Source organism: Nothoprocta perdicaria, unplaced genomic scaffold (genome assembly GCF_003342845.1).
Source record: "Nothoprocta perdicaria isolate Ctin4 unplaced genomic scaffold, notPer1 scaffold_177, whole genome shotgun sequence".
In the NCBI taxonomy this organism is placed as follows: domain Eukaryota; kingdom Metazoa; phylum Chordata; class Aves; order Tinamiformes; family Tinamidae; genus Nothoprocta; species Nothoprocta perdicaria.
Window position 1 is genome coordinate 1,370,472 of NW_020454949.1, and position 22,347 is coordinate 1,392,818.

Consider the following 22,347-nt stretch of genomic DNA (forward strand, 5'->3'; position numbering starts at 1 on the left):
TCGGTATCTGAGCATGCTACTGTGAAAAAAGGAAAAAGGACCTGCTTGGTCATTAATAACTGGAAAAATAAAATTGAGGTGATACCCTCTTCCCCTTTGCAGCTCTGCCTGACAGAAGTGGCTTGATAGCCATATGGAGCACCTATGACTATGACAAGCAGATCTGGATAAGAGTGCAGGGCTGGGCTCAGGGTGGAGGCAGGCCTTCTCTGTCACTTGTAATCTTCTCACATGCAGAGGCATCTTAAGTCCTTTCTAAACACGTTGATACTGCCTGAAATTCACCGAAAAAAAAAAAAACAGTCTTTGTTTGTGTTAACAGGATGAGAAAGTGCAAGGCTTCCTGTTCTATGCGTGTGACAGCTATAGATAAGCGGAGAGCCCTGGACAGGAAATCCGCCTGACTTCTGCAGTGTGACTCGGCGAAGGCTCAGGGACTCTTTTTAGATCGAAGCACCAAGAGAATGAGACGCTGCTGGCCAGAAAATGGGGGACACACTCGAGAAAAGCTCTGAGGAGCCCGAGCTCTCTGTGGACAATGAGTGCTCACGGAAAATGGGGGACCTGGTGGAAGTCTCGAGTGGAGAAAAGGTGAATTTTGACGACACGGGACTCTCCCTGGTGCTCCAGAATGGCCTGGAGAACCTTCGGCTAGAAAATTCCCTTACGGACGTCATTCTGTGCGTGGAAAGCAGGGAGTTTTCCTGTCACCGAGTGGTCCTGGCGGCAGCAAGCAATTATTTCAGGTAAGGCAGTCAAGAAACAAACCCAAGAAACTGACTTTGCTTCTTAGGCTGGAATTGCTGATCTCCCAGGAGTGTAAACTGGGTGTTGAACCCCGCAGCCTTGCAGTGAGTCTGGTACTCCTGACACCTCCCAGCTGCTTTTTTTTTTTGCTTTTTTTTTTTTTTTTTCAGTCAGAGACATAAATAAGGCAGGTGCCAAGTTGTGGATTTCATGGAGATCTGATACTGACGCTCAGCAAATCCACTAAGGCAGGCAAAGAAAAGGAGATGGCTGGCAGACAAGGGATGAGAAAAGAGCATTTTAGGCAACTGCTTGGAACTCTGGCCCTTGTATGAGGTCTTTAGGACTCAGGCAGAGAGGAAAGTCCACTCAGATCATGGAGCAGTTTTACCGGGGTCTGAGTGGGCTTATGGGATTTGCTCATTTTCCCCATTATTATTCTGTGGTAGAATTCCATAAAACTCTTGAAGAGGAAAGAAAGGGAACTTCTCAAATTCCTAGGGCTGCTGAAAATGAATTGCAATGGGAAATACCTGCTTGAAAGAAATTTTATCATTTTCTTTCCCTTTCTGATCCCCTTGAATTTTTCATACTTTCAGTACCAGACCACTGGCTAGCAAGCAGAAATTTTAGACATACAGAAAAACCCAGTATCAGTTTTAACACAGATTTTCCATGATCACTGAGACAATCAAATTTGCATGGCTGGGATTTTTCTTTCTTTCATTTTAACTGCTAAAGTGGTCATGTGTCTGAATAGCTACAGAGAACATGAGAAAAAAGAACCTGTGACCAGTTATGACATGAGCTGAGAGTTTAGTTTAATGGAATGTAGTTTGCTTTGCTGGCAGTGCCTTGAAGAAGTCTTAAGAGATAGTAAAACTAAGACTTCTTCAAGGCACTGCCAGCAAAGCAAACAGAGACTGTATCTGTGAATAAATGGAGATAGGTATTATTTCTACCAATGCAGAGATCGTATATGTGAATATTTTCAACTGAGATGCATGAATGATTCTCATCAGCATCAAGTGCAGAAAAGGCAAAAGAGGTGCAAATTCAAATGACCCTGATGTTATTTTGAATCCCCCCAGAAAGTCTCGAGCAGCTCACGCACGTGCTGTCCTTGCTCGCCCAAAGAGCGCAGCGCGAGCGTCCCAGGGCAGGGTTGCGAAACACGTGTGTTGTGTGAGGAATAACGAGAGCGACTGGCGGGCTTGGGGAAGGGAAGCTGAGGTTTCTGCAAGTGGGGAAAGGAGTCTGCAGGGAAATAAGCTGCACTAGCTCTGCTACTCATTAAATCTTGCTACAATTCACTGCGTGCTGCATGGGCCCAAAGAAAGAAGAGATTGACACCTCCTGCTGCTCCTGGGAACATTTTCCATGGTGCTGGAGAGTCTCAGTCCGGTGCACAGGGGACCCTGTGAGTCACAGGAGTCAGGCCCCTGCAAGAGCATGTTACACAATCCTTTTTCTGAGCGTTGGATGCCAAACCGTCAGCAACCAGTGAGGGCTGCCTGAAACATGGCCACACAAGGTTAACAACTTCTGGTCCTTCCTTCACCACTGCCTTAGGGTAAGCTGACATTTCTAAAGGGTCACAGAATCACAGAATGGTTAAGGTTGGTTAAGTTATAATGGTTAAGTTATAAGTTGTAATGGTTAAATGGTTAAGGTTAAGCTGCTTCCACAAACCAAAAAAAAATCAAATCTCCACTTCACCTGTGTGAAAGTAATGGAGCAGAAAAGAGAAATCCACATTGCCAAACTGGAGATGTAGTTTGTTACTGCTGCACTGCCCAAGGTGTGGGAGAACAGGGCTGCAAGGGTTGGTAGCACCGTTTGCCAGAGCACCCTCAAGCTCCAGCACCGGTGTTTGAATGTTTCCAAGCACAGGCATTTCATGGTAGGTTCATGTTTAAAAAACACTGCAGCTCCCCCTTCATTTTATTGAGATTTCCCCATCTGAGGAATTTGCTCATTTTTAGGCCTGTGGCCTTGGCTCCTCACTTTGAATGTGCATTTCTTAAAATGGATGTTGGTTCAATGACTGAGTTGAGAATCACACAGGCACTGATACCTGAGAGACACGAGGGCAGTGCAGTTATTAGCCACTGTTGAAGGATTTAGAGTCACAAGGAAAATAATCACACACCTCACTGAGTAAGAACAGGCAACTCCAGAGGTACAGAGGCAGCACTTTAACCCTTGGGAGAGCTCAGCCTGATCCATCCCGACTGCAGTGATGGGCTGTACAGGTGGTGGGAGCAAAGGCCCCTTCCACCTGACCACAGCAAGGCTACTGCAGGAGCCACCAGCAATTCATGGATAGTGCTTCCCCACTGCTGCCCTCTAGGAGGGAGCACCATGAGGACAGCATCATGCTTTAGGCAAGTCTTTTGCAGCCATATTACGTGATTCTCTGTACCCTGAGATCAGGAATGGATGGCAACTCTGAACCAGCTCCAGAGACCAGGAGACAGAAAGGTGAAAGAACAGCATCTCATGGCTGGCGTCGGAGCTGCCTTGCCATGGTACAGTGCTCCGTAGCTCTGCTGACCTCTACCAAACCCTCTAGCTTTGAGGCACGGAAGCAAAGGCTCTGCCTTCCCAACGGGGAAGACTGCAGTCCCCAGTCTAAGAGACAAAACACGGGCAGACAGCACCTCACCTGGAACAGGCTGCCCAGGGAGGTTGTCTCCTTCTCTGGAGATCTTCCAAACCTGCCTGGATGTGACCCTGCGCCCCGTGCTCTGGGTGTCCCTGCTGGAGCAGGGGGGTTGGACTACATGATCTCTAGAGGTCCTTTCCAACCTCAACCATTCTGTTACTCTGTGATTCTTTAACACCTGCTCACACAACAGCCTGCTTCTGAGTCAGATAAAGCGGGTACACTTGGCGCCTACCAATTCCATACAACTGAGCAGGCTGTTTTGCACAAACCTCCATCTCTGCACTGAAACCCCATTCCTGTGGAGAAGTGGTACTGCCTGCTGCTGTTTTCAGATGGCTACCTGTCTGCATACCCCGTACTTAGTCAAACTCTCAGCACCACCAAGAAGCAGAGAAGCTAAGGAGGATCCCACTCTTGTGCTCACCCAAAAGGCAACGTTTTGCCTTAATGCCTTTCAAATGCCTTCAAATAGGCTATACACTGACTTCAGTAGGAGCAGAAACTGGAGCATGGAGCACAGCAGTGGATCAGAAACCTGTTATGAGTGAAGGAAAAATGAGAATTTAGGCTGGACTGCTTTTCTGACAAGTAACCTTCTGCTCAAAGGTTAGGTTTCTCTAGCCAAAAGACAGTTTTATGTACCAAGATGACTAATACAAGCTCTCTCCTGCTATAAAATCTCTGCTGAGACAAGAAATAGGCAGCTGTTAGAGCAATGAATGGCTGGTATCTACAGTTCATTTGCTGTTCATCTTGCCTAACTACTTAAAAAAGTAGTTAAGTAGTTTTAAGTAGTAAAACTACTTAAAAGCTCTTAACATCTTTGCTCCATTAAGATAGGATAGCTAGTAGTTATCTTGCTGTAAAAGTAGCACAATTTTCACAAGAAAAAGATGGTCTCAGACTTAGGACTTCTAGACACCTCCCAGGTTACGTTGTCCTGTCAACCTCATACATGACTAATACAGAAGGGCTTGGCATGCAGGGTAAAGAGCATTCCTAATTACACTGTAGATGTGCACATGTTTTTCATCAGTTCAGTTACAAATGGACTCACATGTTTCTGATTTGTTGAGCCAGATTCCAAATGAGATGAAATCTCACTGTCTGAATGTACCGAACAAGACTCAATTGATCAACAGTAAATTCTCCTCTTAAATAAAATCAAAGCAACAGAAGGAAAATTTAAATTGATGTTTTGAAAATGTACATGAAGGAAAATGCATAAGCTTGTCATGCAGGTATCAGGATGCAAAGTGAATCTTAATGTTTCTCAGGGAAATTTCTGATTTATACTCCTCATTAAATATTTGATTCGTGCCAAAGGTGCAGGTGGCTGACACCTTTTGAATGCAGCATTATCCACCAAAGGGAAGATGGTATTGACATACAACAAAACACTGGACTTTCTGACTAACAGCGTTTCTAATTCTTGATTATCTAAATAGCGCTTTGGCTAAGAGGTACCAACTCTGTGATCCCATCACAAAATTACCAAACTTATCAAAGGAAAAGCCTGTCTCTCATGTGGAAGTAAATCCGTAAGATATTCCCTCCTGGCCTGTCCCTGGTATTCCCAAACACATTGGGAAAGCTAAGAGGTGAGGCAGTCGGACACGTGGTCACGGTCTGGCCCTTGGGACTCAGACGGAGCAGCGTTCTGCAGCACTGAAGCACCGGGTTAGTTACTTTGCCGAGGGGTATGAAGTACATGAGTGTGCTTGAAGCTATGGGTTAATGAAGTGTGGGGAAGGGCAGCAGGTTGGACGCTTGGGTCAAACAGGCTGTGCCTGTAGAAGAAACACAAGGAGTCCACAAGAAGCCTTGAGGTGAGAGAGAGATGTGGACACAGGTGCTGCGTGGCAACCGCACAGGCACAGCTGTCCCCAGGGCAGCTCCCAGGTACATGGAGCTCCAGAGCTCCTGCCTGCCCAGCTCTGGGTGTCCATCACGTGCAAATGCCTTATCAGACTCGGGAGCGAAGAGCTACAACAGCACCAAAAGGATTTTCCTTGTTTTGTTGCAGGGCTAATTGCATAAAATACAAAGCAGTTGGAGTAGACTATGTTGAAATCTATATAACCAAATGTTTTCAGAGTGCCTCATCCTGGCTGGGATGCCGTAACAAGCTGAATGTCTCTCTATCCAGGGCCATGTTCTGCAATGACTTAAGAGAGAAATATGAGGAGAAGATCATACTCAAAGGAGTTGATGCAGAAACCATGAATATTCTCCTGGACTATACCTACACCAGCAAGATGCTGATCACAAAGCAAAACGTACAGAAAGTCTTGGAAGCTGCCAGCCTCTTTCAGGTACAGATAATTCAAAATCCCTGTTCTGGGCATGGTGCTCCAGCAGCACCATGCTGTATCCTGGTAAAGGGTTCGCTCCACCCTGGTAAAGCCCTGCACACTTCCTGCATTTAATGGGCTCCAGAGATATGTCACCTCTTATTTGCCTACACTATGGTAAAGATGGCAGTCCCAGTTTTGAACTGCAATGCTACTGTGCTAGGTGCTGTATGAACAAACTGACAGCCTGTCTCTCTCCTTCAAGGCCACTGCAAGGCCCAGGCTGGCATCTGTGAATGTCTCCTCCATAGGACTCTTGACAGAGAGCCTTGAGTTATGACCTAGGACCTGGAGGAATTCAGACCTGGGCATGACCCAGGACCTGGAGGAAGTCAGACCTGGGCAGTGTTACTCAGCCTCTGCTTCATGAGGTATTCACACGGCTTGTAAATCATCCGTGAGGTCTACCCAAATTGCAGTCCCTTGGTACCAACTGGCAAATTGCTAACAAGTTGCAACCAGAAAAACCTGACAAGTGCCAATGGGTATAAGTATGCCTGGGCTTTTTATTAAGGACACTTGACCCCATCATCATCATTGCTTATTCTGAACTCTAAGATTCTTGAATCCTACAAATGGGGGATGCATGAGTCTGAACAGACCCATGGCCTTTGGGGTAGCAGGAGTTGGTACTTGCTCAGAGAAGAAAATGGAAAGTCCTCCTGAAGGGCTCCCTGGGGTGACGCAGCAGCCTGCGGAAACGGGAGTGCAGCCTGAAAGGCTGCCTCGGGCCGGAGCGCAGTGCTTGCTGTGGCTGGCACCACACCAAGACTACAGCGGGCAGCAGGAACCCAGGAACGCTACGGCTGCTTCAGTCTTAGGATATACTTCTGTGTTCTTTTCGTTGTCCTCTATGCATTATTTTTCCCTCAGGACCATTCCTTAGGCTTTTCCCTGGACCATAAAGAGCATAAATATATGCTTTTTCCTCTCTCTTCCCTAATTTTAATGAGAATTAAGATTAAATTTGATTCCCAGAAATGGTGTTTTAGGAAAAAACTAGCAAGTACTGTAAAAGTAATGATAAAAATATGAGGGTACCATGAGCAAGAGCAGTAAACTGCAAAACCCTGGAAAACTAGGAATGTCCTTCTAAAAGTGATTCTGACTGCAACTGTCTTAAGTAGTGGTCAAGATTTATAAAGCCTTAAAACTCCACATTACACACAAGTGAGGTTTTTGGCTGAAAGGGTTTTTATATAAAAAGGAAGATTTAGTAACTATAACCATTCTGCCAGCTTGCCTTTGCTATTTATGTTGATGAACAAATAGAAGCTTTTGGGAAAAAGTCAAATATTTAATTTCAATATACTAACTGGAAAGATTAATGGCATGACTTATCATAACATTTTTGTAAATTTCTTTCCTTTCCAGTTAATGATGTGAGAAAACAAAATTCCAAAACAGAGCTTCTTATCCAACTAGCAACTGTTCTTGGCTGCACTGTTTCTCAGTCTCTTAGATTTATTAATGAACCACAATAGAAATACTTTGCACAGCTCGCAATTCTTCCACATGCTCCATTTTTCTCCAGAAAGCAGTTTTCCCTGGGTTATTGAAAGAACAAGTTTTACATAATTATGTTTTCTCTCACTCCCTTCAAACAATTTTTGGCCAGTTTCAACAAAAACAGATGGCAGAGAGAGGGGACGGGTGTTCAGAGAGATCAGGAGCTTGTGCTGCAGTGCGCTGGGGCTGGGGAGCAGCGAGGCTGGGGAAGTCCTGCCTTGACTTGCTCCTGAGTTGTCAGACCCCTCTGGTCACGCTCTTGCAAGGGGACCGTTTCTCACACCCACACCTCCTGGTTCAGCAGCTGCATGTCCGTAAATGCAGCTGCAGAGCGTGACGAGCGGTGCCTGCACGGTCATTACACTCCGTGTGCACCTCCCAGAGCAAGAGCTTTGCTGTCATCACGTGAGTGTGGCTCTTGGCACGCCACGTGTGGCAGCACTGTGAGGTGGGGGCACTTCAGGCATCTGAGCCAGCAGCTCTAGGGGCTGCTCCCAGGCTTCCGAATGACTTGGTGAGTGATCTTCATAAATCCTTTGAAGGATTTACGGAGTTGTTGTCTTGGAGTTGTTTTGCATCTCAGGACTGTGAACTTTTAAAAGACTAAGGTTAACTTTGAAAGGTCTCAAGGCCAAGGACTACCTAGCATGGGCAAAGTGCTGTCAGATCCTCACCCGACAGCAGCTTGCGCTCACCTGGAAAGAAATGGCAGGGTGGCCATGCCAGGCCCTGAGCGCCTGCGCTGCAGAGCTCTGCAGCAGTGTCACAGCCATCACGGACGGAGCTAGATCATAAACAGTGGCAACTTGTTCTGAGCCCTCGTGCAACCTTGTTCACCCGTCAGTTGCATTTCTCTAAACTTTTGACCACATCTGAATGTAAAACAGGAACCAGGTAGTCTGTACCCAAAGTCTGTGATCACTCAGCTCTGCTAAATAGTCTACATGTGGCAACAAGACATGGCTTTGTCTAGAAGATTCTACCCTAATTACTGAAACAAATCTAAATAGTTTAGCTTTTTAAAATGGTTTTTTTTTTTTTTTTCTGTGTTTCGCTTCCCCTTTGCCCCTAAATTACTGTTGTGCAACTTTCCCCTCTGGGACAGAGCAAGCTAAAATGGCTGTCTTCTGAGGTCAGAGGCAAATAAGACCCAAAAAGCATGGACGGAAATTCACAGCACTGCTTCTGATCCATCTGTCCCATATGTCACTATTGGCACCACTCTGTGACAAAGATACAAAATATTGATGCACTGAAGCCACAGGGATTAAGGAGTGCCCAGGGAAAAGTGTTATAACCCAGCAGTTCTGCCCAGAGCTGTTTCCTCGTTCTTGAACAATCTTGCTCACATTGCAGTTAGTGGCAAAAGCCCCACAGACCCCTATGGTTCAGGGAGATCAGCCCATTTGGGACCCTCAGCTGTGACAAACAGCTGGGCACAGACACAACAAGTTCTTTAGGAAGATCCTGCCTGTGAAAAAGGCTCATCTATACTTTTTGAGTCAATGCTAACGTCAAGGAAAAAGATCCTTGTGCTAACCATAAGATCACTAAAACCTCCCAAGGTCCCCTAAAAATGCACAAACATTGCCTAGAAACTTGCTGTCAGGCAGCTCAGAGCTTTGCTAATGGCCAGTCCTATCCTGCCGTGTCCATCAGCTTGTGACAGCATAAACCCACGCTCTGGGAGGCAGCATCCTCAGCATCTTGTCTTCCACTGCACTTCCCAGGCCTCAGACACACACAGAGTTTGGATGGTGGATGAATGAACACGGGCAGTGTTTGGAGCTGCCTGTACTCCAAAATCAGACTCCCTTCTGTCTGAGCTGACCTGTCAACTGAGGCAAGGCAAGCAAATCTGAAGCCTGACAACCCTGTCTGCACTTTGTTCTTACCTCTTTGTGTTCTCCAGAAGGGAAGAGGAATGGTAGAACTTTTAGGGTCGGCTTGAAACAATTTAGCCTGATCACAGTCTCAGGTTTTCTCAGTTCTTCAAGTGGGGAGAGGAACAAGAGGGATACAGGAGAAGAGAGCAGTGGGAGATGGAAATTTTCATTCTGGAGAGATTGCAGATACCTGCAGATACCTTTTTTGTGGTGACTTTTTGGTTTCCCCCACTGAGCTGTTCACAGCTCATTGGGACCCACTCCCAGAACTGCTAAGTTCTTCTGTGATTCAGTCACACAAGTACCTACTCTGTGCTCATGTGCTTTTTGTGTTCCCAGTTCCTACGCATGGTAGATGCCTGTGCCAACTTTCTTACCGAAGCCCTGCAGCCGGAGAACTGTGTCGGCATCCTGAGGCTGGCTGACGCCCACTCCCTGCACAGCCTGAAACAGCAAGTGCAGAACTACATTATCCAGAACTTCACCCAAGTCCTGAACTATGAGGAGTTCCTGGAGCTCCCAGCCGATGTTCTCTGCAGCACACTGAAGAGCGACGACCTCTATGTCACCGAAGAGTCACAGGTGTTTGAAACTGTTATGAACTGGGTACGTTATAAGGAGTCAGAAAGATTTCCTCTCCTGCCATATGTGCTGGAGAACGTCCGTCTGCCTCTCTTGGACCCTTGGTATTTCGTAGAGACTGTTGAAGCTGATCAACTCATTAGACGGTGTCCAGATGTGTTCCCTTTGCTCCAGGAAGCAAGAATGTACCATCTGTCAGGTAACGAGGTCAGTAGAAAACGAGCTGATTTGGCAAACAGGCAGACAGTAGTGGTGTTGTTCCTTCTAAATATGGCATATTTCTGCTCAAAAATAACATGGAGAGGAGTGATACTGTGAGGCAGAAGAAGAAGGATGCACAATTACCTTTCAGTAACAGGTGCTACTGAAAAACAAGGTGGCCTTCAACAGTTATCCTGATGTTTTAAAAAGTTGCCAGGAAATTTGTTTTAATAGCAAAACAAGCTGCTTCTTGTTTACGAACATCTAAGCACGAACCTTCACACAGACTTAAGCAGCTACACAAACGCTGCTCACTACACAGCAGCTCAATGTCAGATGGCTTTCCCATTAGAAGGGCAAAGCAAATGGTGCTACTACCAACCCCTCATCCTCTTTACTAATATTTTGAGCCCCCAAAAAGAATAATAATTACCACACTAAACTCTGTCATGATCTATAATGACATTGTTGAATTTGAAGATTTAGTGTCTCCATCTGCTATTTATGGAGGGAAATTTTTCAGAAAAGAGAGAAGTGTCTGTGAAGAAGGCAGTCTCTTCTCAGAGAAGAGGTCTATCTATCTTCCTCATTTACCCAGGTCCCAGCACCCAAAGAGACAGGCTCATCTGGACATTGGTCCAGCCCTGTCTTGCTTGCTCAAGGTAGGCTGTGGTGCAGCTCCAGTTCCCTAATTGCCTGTCCTCTTCGGGAAGCTAGGTAACACTTGTATCTCCTGGTCTGAAATGTGGGCTAGAGGGGAGAGCAACCAGAGGTCACATTTCCCAACGAACAGGAGCAGGGTTATGTGAGTGTGTGAGAAAGGGTGTCTGTCTGCACGAGTCCACAGCGAGCACAATTCAGAGGAAAGCAGGAGGCCACTGAGAGAGCCCGTGGCTGACCATGAACGTGAGTCATGGGGGCGTGTGTGCTGCTCAGCTGCACAGCACACACCGCGTGGCCTGGGGCAGCGCTAGCCCGACCTACCAACCTACCGGTGGTGACTCACTGAGGCGGCCTTGTCCCTCGAGCCTGGAGACTGGGGTGGCTCTTCAGCCGCAGGGCCTGGCTGCAGATAGCAGCGAGCACTGTTGTGAGTGCAGGGTAGAGGAAGGGAGCACTGCTTGGGGTCAGACACACTCCTGGTACCTTCTCCAGGGGCAGAGTGTCACAGGCAGCCCTGCGAGCTCACTGCCTTGTGGTGCTAATGCCTCACAATGGCAAGAGGTGATTTAAAAGGTGGGTTAAAAACAATTCTAACACCTAGCAAGTTTCCAAGCAGATGTTGCTTAATGATTCACTAAACATGGAAAAGAGATTTTTTTCAATGTCTGTATAAATAACCCCTTTTAATGTACGCAATTTATATCCACTTACAAAAATACACTAAAAGAGGTTTAAAACCACAAACAAGCTGCCTGCTGCAATGCCGTTTAATCTGGACTCCATAGACCTTGTGGGTCCATGAAGCTGCTACTCAGAGGAGTGCAGAAGATACCAAATGCAATCTCATTCTCACTAAATGTAAAAGGTAGAAGGATGCAGGTCTACCCTAGCAGACTTCAAGGGGCTGCAAACTGACAAATGCACTGTGACACAGAGAACTCCCGGATCCCCAGGAATCCCCTTACCTCTTGCACTGCATTTCTTCCAGTGGAGGGATGCTACCGACGACATATCCGCTACCTTGGGACACTAATACACTCTATATGTGCAAAATTTTTCACTTGCTTGCAAATATTTTCTCCAAGCAAAACAAGATGTCTCCTAGCACCTGTGCATTCTTTGCTCCTGGGGAACATTTACCCAGGAAATGACTTTTTCCAGTGTTCCTGAGACAAAGATCTGGTCAATGAACTAAGCCAACAGGCAAGGAATGAAAACTAGCCATATTTCAGAGTCTGTCGCTAGTTTTAAGTAGATCTATTCCTTTTGACTTAAAATTACAACTCATAAAGAAGCAAATAAATCTCCCACAATAGAGAATTACTATTGGTTTGAAACTTTTAACAGTTCTCTTCAGCACAAATAACATAAGACTGTTTATTTTCTCTTAGCACTGACTGCAGCCTTGGTTCCTCCAAGCTCCTCAGGACACACAGAAACCTCCTGGCCCTCCGACCCTCCCCACTTCTGTCAGTCCAAACGCAACCTGTGCCCTTCATCTGCCTCACATGTATCCAGCCTTGACACTAATGCTCATCTCAACATGTGGTGCCACCTTGGGAGCTCCCAAGAGGCTGAGATGTGAAAGGATCCTCGTGGGTAGGCAAAAGCCAATGAATCCAGTGTTGGAGTCATCCTGCTGAAGCAGGATGTGGCAGTCTCTACTGCAGTGCTTCTCAGATGCCTTTCAGGCTTTCAGCTTAGCATTTGATAATTCGCTTGTCTGACTGTAGGCCAGTTGTGATTTACAAAACAGCTAATCAGAAAACTGATCACCAGACCTTTCTGTACCTGTAGGTCTTTGTATGTGATGTACTCACTCTGTCTTGCTTGCATTTAGATTATCACAGAGAGAACCAAGCCCCGGATGCACGAGTTCCAGTCTGAGGTGTTTATGATCATAGGGGGCTGTACAAAAGATGAGAAGTTTGTAGCAGAGGTGACTTGCCTGGATCCGTTGAGGCGAAGCCGCCTGGAAGTAGCAAAGCTGCCGATCACAGAACAGGAGACAGAGAACGAGAATAAAAAATGGGTGGAGTTTGCATGCATTACGCTAAAAAATGAAGTCTACATTTCAGGTAAGGAATAAGATACTGGGATGGAAAAGGGGAACAGAGGGTTCTCGTAAGTAGTGCAGTTTTTAGCAAGGCAGTTTTAGAGCAATTTAGTACTTAGTACCATAGCTTGGTGCAGGCTTTGGGTTTGAACAGGCTCAAGAGAAGTGCGGTGTGTGAGGACACTGTCTGGCTCTGTCTGGAATTTTAGCACAAGATTCCTCTTCAAACAGCTATTAATCTCTATGCAAAGCTACTAGTAGCTACTAGCTACTCATCCTTCAGTTGAGATGACTCTTTTCCATTTGCTTTTAATCTTTTACCCTTTCCTCTTCCTCAAGGTCATAGGCTTTTTCCTTCCTCTTATTCCTGACATCTTTTCCACTGTCTCTTCTCTCTTCCCTTCAATGCTCCATGTAGGCTTCCTCCAGGCTAGATTAATATGGGGACTAATTCCCTACTACAGTAAATATGAGCAGGCTTTCATCTTGCTGCCAGTCTGATAAATCTGTTAAATCCGCTTCCCTCCCTTCCTCCTTCCCTTCCTTCCTCCTTCCCTTCCTTCCTTCCTTCCTTCCTGCCTTCCTGCCTTCCTGCCTTCCTGCCTTCCTGCCTTCCTGCCTTCCTTCTTTCCTGCCTTCCTGCCTTCCTTTCCTTCCTTTCCTTCCTTCCCCATAGCATTTCAGATCTGTGATTCTCTCCCTCCAGTCCCCCATGACTTCCTCCTACCTGCTTTTCACTCTTTCCCCTCAAATTCAATTAGGTCAAAAGACCTAAATGGACCAAAACCATAAGGAGTTTCCTCCCAGCCCCCAGGTTATCAGTGGTCCATTCCTGATGAACCCTCTAAACTAAAATGTTTTGACAGTCTGGACAGGTGGATGTGGAGACTTGATGGTCTGGGAAATGGAAGGAATTTTTCTTTTTCCATAGGCACAAGAGTGTTAATGTTGATAAGCAACACAGCTAAATTTATGGAATAACTCTTGCCCATTTTATTCATTTTATTCCTGAAAATAATTTATGAGAGATTCTGGTGTTTTTCATACCAAAACTGTACCTGAAGTTGGGCAGAGAAGAACCTCATGAGGTTCAACACCTGAGTTGGGCAGAGAAGAACCTCATGAGGTTCAACAAGGACAAGGGCAGGGTCCTGCAGCTGTACCCAGGCATCAGTACAGATTAGAGTCGACCTGCTGGAAAGCAGCTCCATGGAGAGGGACCTGGGAGTCCTGGCTGACACTAAGTTAACCATGAGTGAGCAGTGTGCCCTCGTGGCCAAGGAGGCCAATGGGCTCCTGGCTGCATCAGGATGACGTTGCCAACAGGTTGAGAGAGGTGATCCTGCCCCTCTACTCAGCTCTGGTGAGGCTGCACCTGGAGCATGGGGGGCAGTTTGGGGCTCCCCAGTATAAGAGGGATGTGGAGCTTCTAGAGAGGGTCCAGTGGAGCACAACAAAGATGATGGAACATCTCTCCTATGAGGAGAGACTGAGTGAGTTGGGCCTGTTTAGCTTGGAGAAGAGAAGGCTGAGAGGGGATCTGATTAACACGTATAAGTTCATGAAGGGAGAATGTAGGGAGGAAGGGGCCAAGTTCTTCTCATTGGTGGCCAGTGACAGGACAAGAGGAAGTGGGTATAAGTTGAAACACAAGAAGTTCCGTCTCCAGGTGAGGAGCAACTTCTTTACTGTGAGGGTGATAGAGCAGTGGAACAGGCTGCCCAGGGAGGTTGTGGAGTCTCCTTCTCTGGAGGTCTTCAAAACCCGCCTGGATGCCACCCTGTGCCACATGCTCTAGGTGTGCCTGCTTGAGCAGGAAGGCTGGACTAGATGATCTCTAGTGGTCCCTTCCAACCTTAACCATTCTGTGATTTTGTGATTCATGTGTAACTATAAATGACAAAATTATCAGTCACCATTCTGCTACTGTGACTAATTTAACAACAAATTTTCCTCAAATTAGAAATAACTGCAGTCTCAGGAGAGAACAAAACAAAAAAAACCAAAAAACAAACAAACAAACAAAAAAAACCCCTCCAGTTCACCCTAAAATCTCTCGTGCCTCCTTGCGTGAAGATAATTTCTTGGCCTCGTCCCACTCTGACTCTGAAAGGAGCTTTCAGCGGCACAGGAGGAGCAAGAGAACGTTAAACGACTCTTTCCAAGGCAGAGCAAGGGGGGCACCTGCAGCCTCTTGGCCCCACTGCAAACATGAATGCTGCATTCAGGCTCTCCAGCCACTGCAGCTATTTGAGTGCAAAGAAAATTCAACACATACATGTGAAAAATACTTAGACAAAAGCAGCACAAACGACTCTTTCTAGCATGCTAATTATCTTCCATTCAATCTGCTGTTTGGCCCAGAGATCTGCGCCATCAGTTTGCAGGGATCTGGCTGCAGTGCAGAATGCCAATGAAGGCAGACACTTCCTCAATGGGATATGAATTCCATGAATTCCCTTTTCAGAGTATTCACCAGTGAAGTGATTGTTTAATCAGATCACAGATGATAGCATAAGCTACTCCGTCTGTGCAGTGGGTTGCATGCTTAACTAGCTCAGTGCGTATTCCGGTTAAGGCAAAAATTACATGCAAATAAAATTGTGGTTGGTTAAAATGCTGTTCTCCGCTTTTGAGCAGGAAAAATTCATTTGCAAATCAGGCTTAGAATGAACTCACAAGGTCCAATTTCATCTTCAAAATGCACATATTAATATAAAGTAATTCCAAGTTGGAAGAGAAAGAAATTATAGAGATATAAAAGTGAGGTTCTAGCCATATGGTCCCAACATTGAGTAGTAAAACTCCTAACATGTCAGGGCAGGCTTGTAATGAATAGGAGTTCGGAGAGCTGTCTGCTATTTTTACTGTGTAAAGCACTTGGCTAGCTGGCTGGATCTACCCTGTGCGAACTGGCTTCTCTATTTTTAACAGGACCTCCCCTGTACTGCTCTTTCTTCAAGGGATTTGGCGCTATGGGCATCGCATCCTAGACTATCTTATTTATATTTGTTTATTGCTCTATTCCCAGCATTTTGCAAAGCCCCAGTGGTTCAGAAGAGCCTGTTGCACATCACCATATCACGTGTGGCTGGCCATTTACAGAGTAGTAAAATACAAGTGGCAAAGGAAAGCTGTGGTCTGATCAAGTGTGGAGCAGTTATTTAGGTTTATTGAAAGCTTAGCCTGCAAGAATTGTTCAGAGTTTCCTTCTTTTTGCAACAGAGAACCCTAGGAGCAAAATGTAGAAACCAGCTTCTGCAACAGGGCCAGCCCACTGCTAACAAGGAGCTAACAGCACAAACAAATGATTTATTTTCTGTTCAGAGGGAAACTTATTAAAATTTAAACATTGTGAGCAAACACAAGCCATGCTCTCGTGTTTACATATGTCATGTACACTACAGGTGGCAAAGAAACACAGCATGATGTCTGGAAGTACAACGCCTCCATCAACAAATGGATACAAATTGAGTATCTAAATATTGGGCGATGGAGGCACAAAATGGCAGTGCTGGGTGGCAAAGTTTACGTGATTGGAGGTTTTGATGGCCTGCAGAGAATCAACAGCATGGAGGCATACGATCCCTTTCACAACTGCTGGTCGGAGGTACATTACTGTATCATATAACATTTTATTTGTTGGACTATTTTAATCAGAAAATGTTAGAGCATTAACTCATAGAATTTCATGGAACAGGATATAGTTTTTAAGGTATTTCTGGTTTGCAAACACCTCAAGTATTATTTTTCTCCTCAGATGCAGATCCTGCAGAAAGTAAAAAAAGTCACGGGATCTCCTGCCAAATTTTTGAAGACATCTTATGCTTCAGCTTTTACATTAGCTTTTAAAGACCATAGTTAGCAGTCCATACACCACTGAGGAAAAGCACAGTTTTTACTGTGAACCATAGCACAGGCTGAAACTGCTACTCTAAAACATCCGGCATAGATCAACTTGTGAATTATGTATGCTGTGAGTTACATGTCTAGGCTGAAAGTGCAGGCTTCAAGGTAAACAGGATGGAAAAAAGGCAGTTCTAGTAACTGTGCTTCAAATGGTGAGGGTATTAGACAGCCAATAATACATGAAATTAAGGGGATTAAACAGATGATAGGCAGCACAATGGCAGCCTCCAATCCTCATTTTTAGATGCTGCTAAGGAATGCAGAGGAATCTAACAGTCATAGATTCAGGCAGAAAGATCAAAAGGAACACGTTTCTTTTGTTATTTACAATGTATGTAAGTAAAAAAAAATGGAGACTTGAGGCATTCCTGGCATTTCCTAGCTTTTCAATCATTGACAAGGCAATTGTAATGACAGCACTTGAACAGTGTATTTTTATTAAGGGGTTCATAGTCTTAAGCAAAAAGCTGAAACATACTCCTCCCTAACCCCTAGATAGCTCATCTTATGGACTCTACTGGTCATCTTAACATTGACATCTAACTTAAAATCCAGCAGGCTCCTGCACCATAGGCAGAAATCTAGACTATGTGAAATCAAAACCACCTCTTGGTGGTCACTCATGATTTTTTATGGTCACACAGGCTGCCCCTCTCATGGTCAACGTAAGCTCCTTTGCAGCAGCGAGCTACAAGAAGAAACTCTACGTGATTGGGGGAGGACCCAATGGGAAGCTGGCGACGGACAAGACACAGTGCTATGACCCTGCAACCAACATGTGGAGCCTGAAAGCTGCCATGCCAGTGGAAGCCAAATGCATCAATGCTGCGAGCTTCCGCGACCACATCTATGTGGTGGGTAGGTGAAGCACTAATGCTCCTTCCGGTCAAGCCATAGCAGGGCTTGTGTCCATGTGTTTGATTTTACCCACAAATCTCACAGAACACAGTTAAATGGTTGGATGGCTTGTCCCAACAAGCCTAGTGAGGGAAGAAAATCCAGTACAGTCACAAACCCATAGAAAGTCACCAAGTCTAGATCTAAGTCGTCTTAGCATGGGAGATGTCCTCCAAGGCTCTGAGAGCCACTCAGAGGTGTATACATGGAGCAATGGCATGAACTCATGGCTACGTCACATCCTCTCTCCTCTCCACAGTCATCAGGCAGCCTACCTCCTACAGAGCTTATGTAGGGATAAAATTACCAGGAACAGAGGCAGAGACAGCCACAGACCCAAACCTCTCTGCTAGATCATGCTTGGGATCAACTCAGTCAATTGCCAGAACAAGAAGCAAAGATGCAAGAACAGGGGATAACACTGGTGAGCTGAGCAGGCAAAGGAGGAGGAAGCATGGAAGCCCTTCCCTAGATGGTGCTGCGAGAAAGCAAAGAGTAGGAAGAGGAACATTTATTTCGAAAACAGGAATGCAGAGAAGCTTCCTGTCTCTTTCACAGCCTGGGTGCAGAGAGTTTCTCAGATGCAGAGTACTCAAAAAGGTACTGAGGGCTGGCACAGAACCAAGGTATCACAAGCAGTAAATGTCATTCTGCAGTGAGAGCTATAATGCCTCTGTGTGTGTGTGTGTACATATGCAGGTACCTTATGAGTGGTTATACATACCTTGAACTGCTCCTCAGCACACAAATTAACTTCAGCCTCTTCGTAGAGGGCAGCACACAGGAAACGTGCTTGACACAACTCTCAGATAACATCTGACATACACCAGGTACATTTATTCAGCATATTTCCAACAAGAATGTCTACATGTAAACCCATGGCTTCCCTCCCTGAGAAACAAATCTAATTCATTTTGGAAGGAAATCAGCCCCATGCAAGACCATGGGGTTACTGTATCCAAAGTAATCAAATTACCCAGACTGATGGATTACCAACTGCCAGCCGAATCACTGTAACTAGTAACATGGGTTTTTTTTGCTTGCTCTAATTGACTTAAGTCACTTTTAGTGGTTTGATCATCCATCAAGTTACGGAGTAGTCAAAATTACATTTACTATAACTATTATAACTAAAATAGATAAATCCTCACTGACATGATGTAGAATCCCAACTATTGCAACACCTCAGTAAGTCTAGTGCTGTTACGTTTCCATGGCCTTATACTATGCAGCTGCTGTAGAAGATACATGCAGTCCCTCCAAATTTGAGTACGAAAGCTTTTAGTAGTCTCAGGAAGACATTTCCAGAGTCTTTCCATGGTACTGAGTTATGGACCATATTTCCAAAAAGATGGTCTTGAAAACTGGAAAAGATGCACCAAAAAAAAGTTTCAAGAATGACTGCAGATTTGGGAAACATGGAGAAATTAAAGATCACCATCTGCTTAGCTTACCCTCAGAGATTCAGAGGTCAGTTTGACAGACCCCAAAGTGAAGAAGGAGACTTAGCAGCCAGATTCAGGCAGATGTTTTAATAGGCAGGTAGACACCAAAGTTAGAGGAGTGAGTATCACAGAATCATAGAATCCTTAAGGTTGGAAGGGACCTTTAGAAACGATCTCGTCCAACCCCGCTGCACACACAGGGTCACCTACAGCATGTGGCACAGGGCTGCGTCCAAGCGGGTTTTGAAGATCTCCAGAGAAGGAGACTCCACAACCTCTCTTGGCAGCCTGTTCCAGTGTTCTGCCATCCTCACTGTTAAGAAAATTTTCCTTAAGTTCACAGAATCACAGAATATTCAAGGTTAGAAGGGACCTCTAGAGATCATCCAGTCGAACCTTCCCTCTCAAGCAGGCACACCTAGAGCATGTGGCACAGGGTGGCATCCAGGTGGGTTTTGAAGGCCTCCAGAGAAGGAGACTCCACAACCTCCCTGGGCAGCCTGTTCCATGGAACTTTTGATGCTTCAGTTTGTGGCCCTCTTCTCTAGTTCTATCAGTGGCCACCACAAGAAAGAGGCCAGTCCCATCCTCCTCACTCCCTTGAGGTATTTATACACACTGATCAGGTCCCTCCTCAGCCTTCTCTTCTCCAGGCTGAACAGACTCAGCTCTCTCAGCCTTTGCTCATAGGGCAGTTGTTCCAGGCCCCTGATCATCCTCGTAGCCCTGCGCTGGACTCTCTCCAGCAGCTCCACATCCCTCTTGTACTGGGGAGCCCAGAACTGGACACAGTCTCCAGATGTGGCCTCACCAGGGCTGTGTATAGGGGGACCATCACCTCTCTCGACCTGCTGGAGCTGCTCTTCTTAATGCACCCCAGGATCCCGTTGGCCTTCTTGACCACAAGGGCACCCTGCTGCCTCATGGTCAGCTTCTCCACCATGATGCCCAGGTCCCTCTTCACAGAGCTGCTCTCCAGAAGGTCAGTCCTCAGCCTGTACTGGTGGCCAGGGTTATTCCTCCCCAAGTGCAGGACCCTGCACTTGCTCTTGTAAAATATATATATATATGTGTGTATATATATATATATAAAGTATATAAAGTATATAAAGTATATTAAGTATATAAAGTAAAGAAATCAAACACTCATTTTTAATAGTAGTAGCTCTCCAATTTACTTCCATGTGATCTGAGCTCTTTTAAATCAAGATTATATTCTTCTAAAGTTGTGTCCTTAGATTAAGCAGGTAGGAAATGGGTTCATTGCTGAGTGCACAATAGTCACACCACATGATCAGAGCCGTTTGTTCTGGCCTTAACCTCCCCAGCCTTACGAACAATAAGTGGCCTTCTGTGCGTCTGACTTCTAAAACAATAGAGCGTCCTGTGACCTTGTTTTTGCTCAACTTTGGGAACAAATCATTCTTCAAAAAGTGAGGAATGGAGCCTTCTTGAAACAGCTTGTTTAGTTAAAATCCTTTATGGGAATGGCCAGTGCAAGCTGATATTTCTTTGGTCTGCAGGTGGGGCAATGAAGGCACTCTACTCCTACAGCCCCCAGGAGGATGCCTGGTGCCTCGTGACTCAGTTCACCCACGAGAGAGCCAGTTGTGGGATCTCCCCATGCAACAACAAGCTCTTCATCACCGGAGGCCGAGATGAAAAGAATGAGGTCATTGCGACAGTGCTGTGCTGGGACCCTGAAACTCAAAAGCTGACAGAAGAGTGTGTCCTGCCTCGAGGGGTGTCTCACCACGGCAGCGTTACCCTCAGGAAGTCGTACACGCACATCCGCAGGATTGTGCCTGGGGCAGTGTCTGTCTGACTCCAGGAGAACGGCCGGGAAAGGCAGTACCTCAGTGCCCCCAGGGCACGGACTGCAGCGAGGATGTTTTTGAGAGGCGGGCAGCAGCGTGTGGAAGCCCAGCCACGAGGGTCCTCTGCAGAATATCTGTGTATATGCTCAGCCCTCACATTCCCTCTGTATAGTATATCCTTAAATTATCTTGATTCCTTCCCTCTACAGAAAAACAAATGGACCAGCTCTTACTCTTGCCAATGAAACACCTCCAGTCAAAGAAACTTGATCTGTGAGATTCACTTCCCAACTGCATCTGCCCTGCAATGTACTTGACCTGGCTCAGCCTAGCCCTGACATTTGCTTGCGTATTTATTGTGGTGAGCTGGATTTGCAGCACCAATGAGTGAAAAATAGAAGATGCTTTTCTGGAGCGAAAACGGAGTAATTTTGGTGAAATGTAACATTGTTTCCTCCAAAGCTGTGTTTTGTTTTGTTCTTTTCCTAATGGTAGGCACATCAGCTAACGTAAGAATTGTTTGTTTTGTTTTGTTTTAAAACACTGTGTTAGTTCCTCAGTTCTGTGTGACCAGAAAGCCCAGCCCAGGTTGCAAACCTTGCTGTCATTCCAAGAGTAACTACACGGGCCGCAGACACGGACATCTGCTCATCCCGTCCCCTGGACAGTCACTGCAGCTGTTTTTTAATAAAGGAGAACAAAACCTGTTTTCCCTTTTGTTGTATTCTGAGTTGTTTCATTGCTGTAGCTGAAAGGCTGCCTTCTTGTGCCTACTGCTGTTTTTCCCTTTTGCACCAGGATATGACTGGAGTGCAAGTCCCCGGATTACTGGAATCCCAACCCACTGGGTGGCAGTGCTGTCCCAGTCTTTCCCTCGGTTTGGATTTCCTGGAATGCAGATGGACACAGTGATCTGCTCCACCGAAAAACAGTTCTAGGTATTGTGTCCAGGTCTGATTCCTGGGACAGTTACATGCTGTGCAGAAGAGGCAAAGGTACAGTAGGGCCAGCATCTGGGTCACTTGCACTGGAAGAAAAATAAATACTCAAGAGGTCAGGCCTGGGACACCTAGCAATACTCTTGGACAAAGTCTGGGAACATGCTCTTCTCCTCCTTCCCTCTCTAGTTGCTGGAAAGAGCCAACTTGCCATTAAATCAAAGACAGAAAACACAGTGCAAAACAAATCCATCTGAGCAGAGAGCACTGCCTCCTCTGCAGCCTCTCCCACTTTTTCTAAGTTTCCTTTGGCCTTATACAGTATCAAGAATAATATTTCTCTCATGCTGGTCTGGGAAGAAGCCCTGGGTTCACACGATGCAGAGGGCTCAGCATCTCGACAGGGCCCAGCTGCTCCTGGCAGGGCTAAGCAGGACATTAGCAGGTCCCTTAAAGCAGTCGCCACCAGGCCCTTCCCTCAGAAACTGCTTGAACTCCCCTCTCTTTCTCAAGCAATATAATCTATCCCTTGAAACTTCGTTATTCAAGTCCATCCTCACATTTCTTGTTCTAATCCATCCTACAGTCCCTCCTTCTGCACTAGCCTTGGCTTCACTAACTCACACTAACTTGGCCCAGAACTCTACTTAGCTGACTGAAAAGGATGGGCCA

The 22,347-nt window shown here is 45.9% G+C and overlaps 1 protein-coding gene across 1 annotated transcript; it reads left to right on the forward strand.

Moving 5' to 3' along the window:
- The first annotated feature begins 391 nt into the window (after positions 1 to 391).
- On the forward strand, positions 392 to 21,394 carry KLHL6 (kelch like family member 6). Its single transcript, XM_026036392.1, has 7 exons — positions 392 to 746; positions 5,568 to 5,733; positions 9,507 to 9,956; positions 12,454 to 12,691; positions 16,077 to 16,279; positions 17,223 to 17,436; positions 20,444 to 21,394. The coding sequence occupies exons 1-7, from the start codon at positions 487 to 489 to the stop codon at positions 20,743 to 20,745; spliced, it is 1,833 nt and encodes a 610-aa protein (XP_025892177.1). The 5' UTR covers positions 392 to 486; the 3' UTR covers positions 20,746 to 21,394.
- The last annotated feature ends 953 nt before the right edge of the window (positions 21,395 to 22,347 follow it).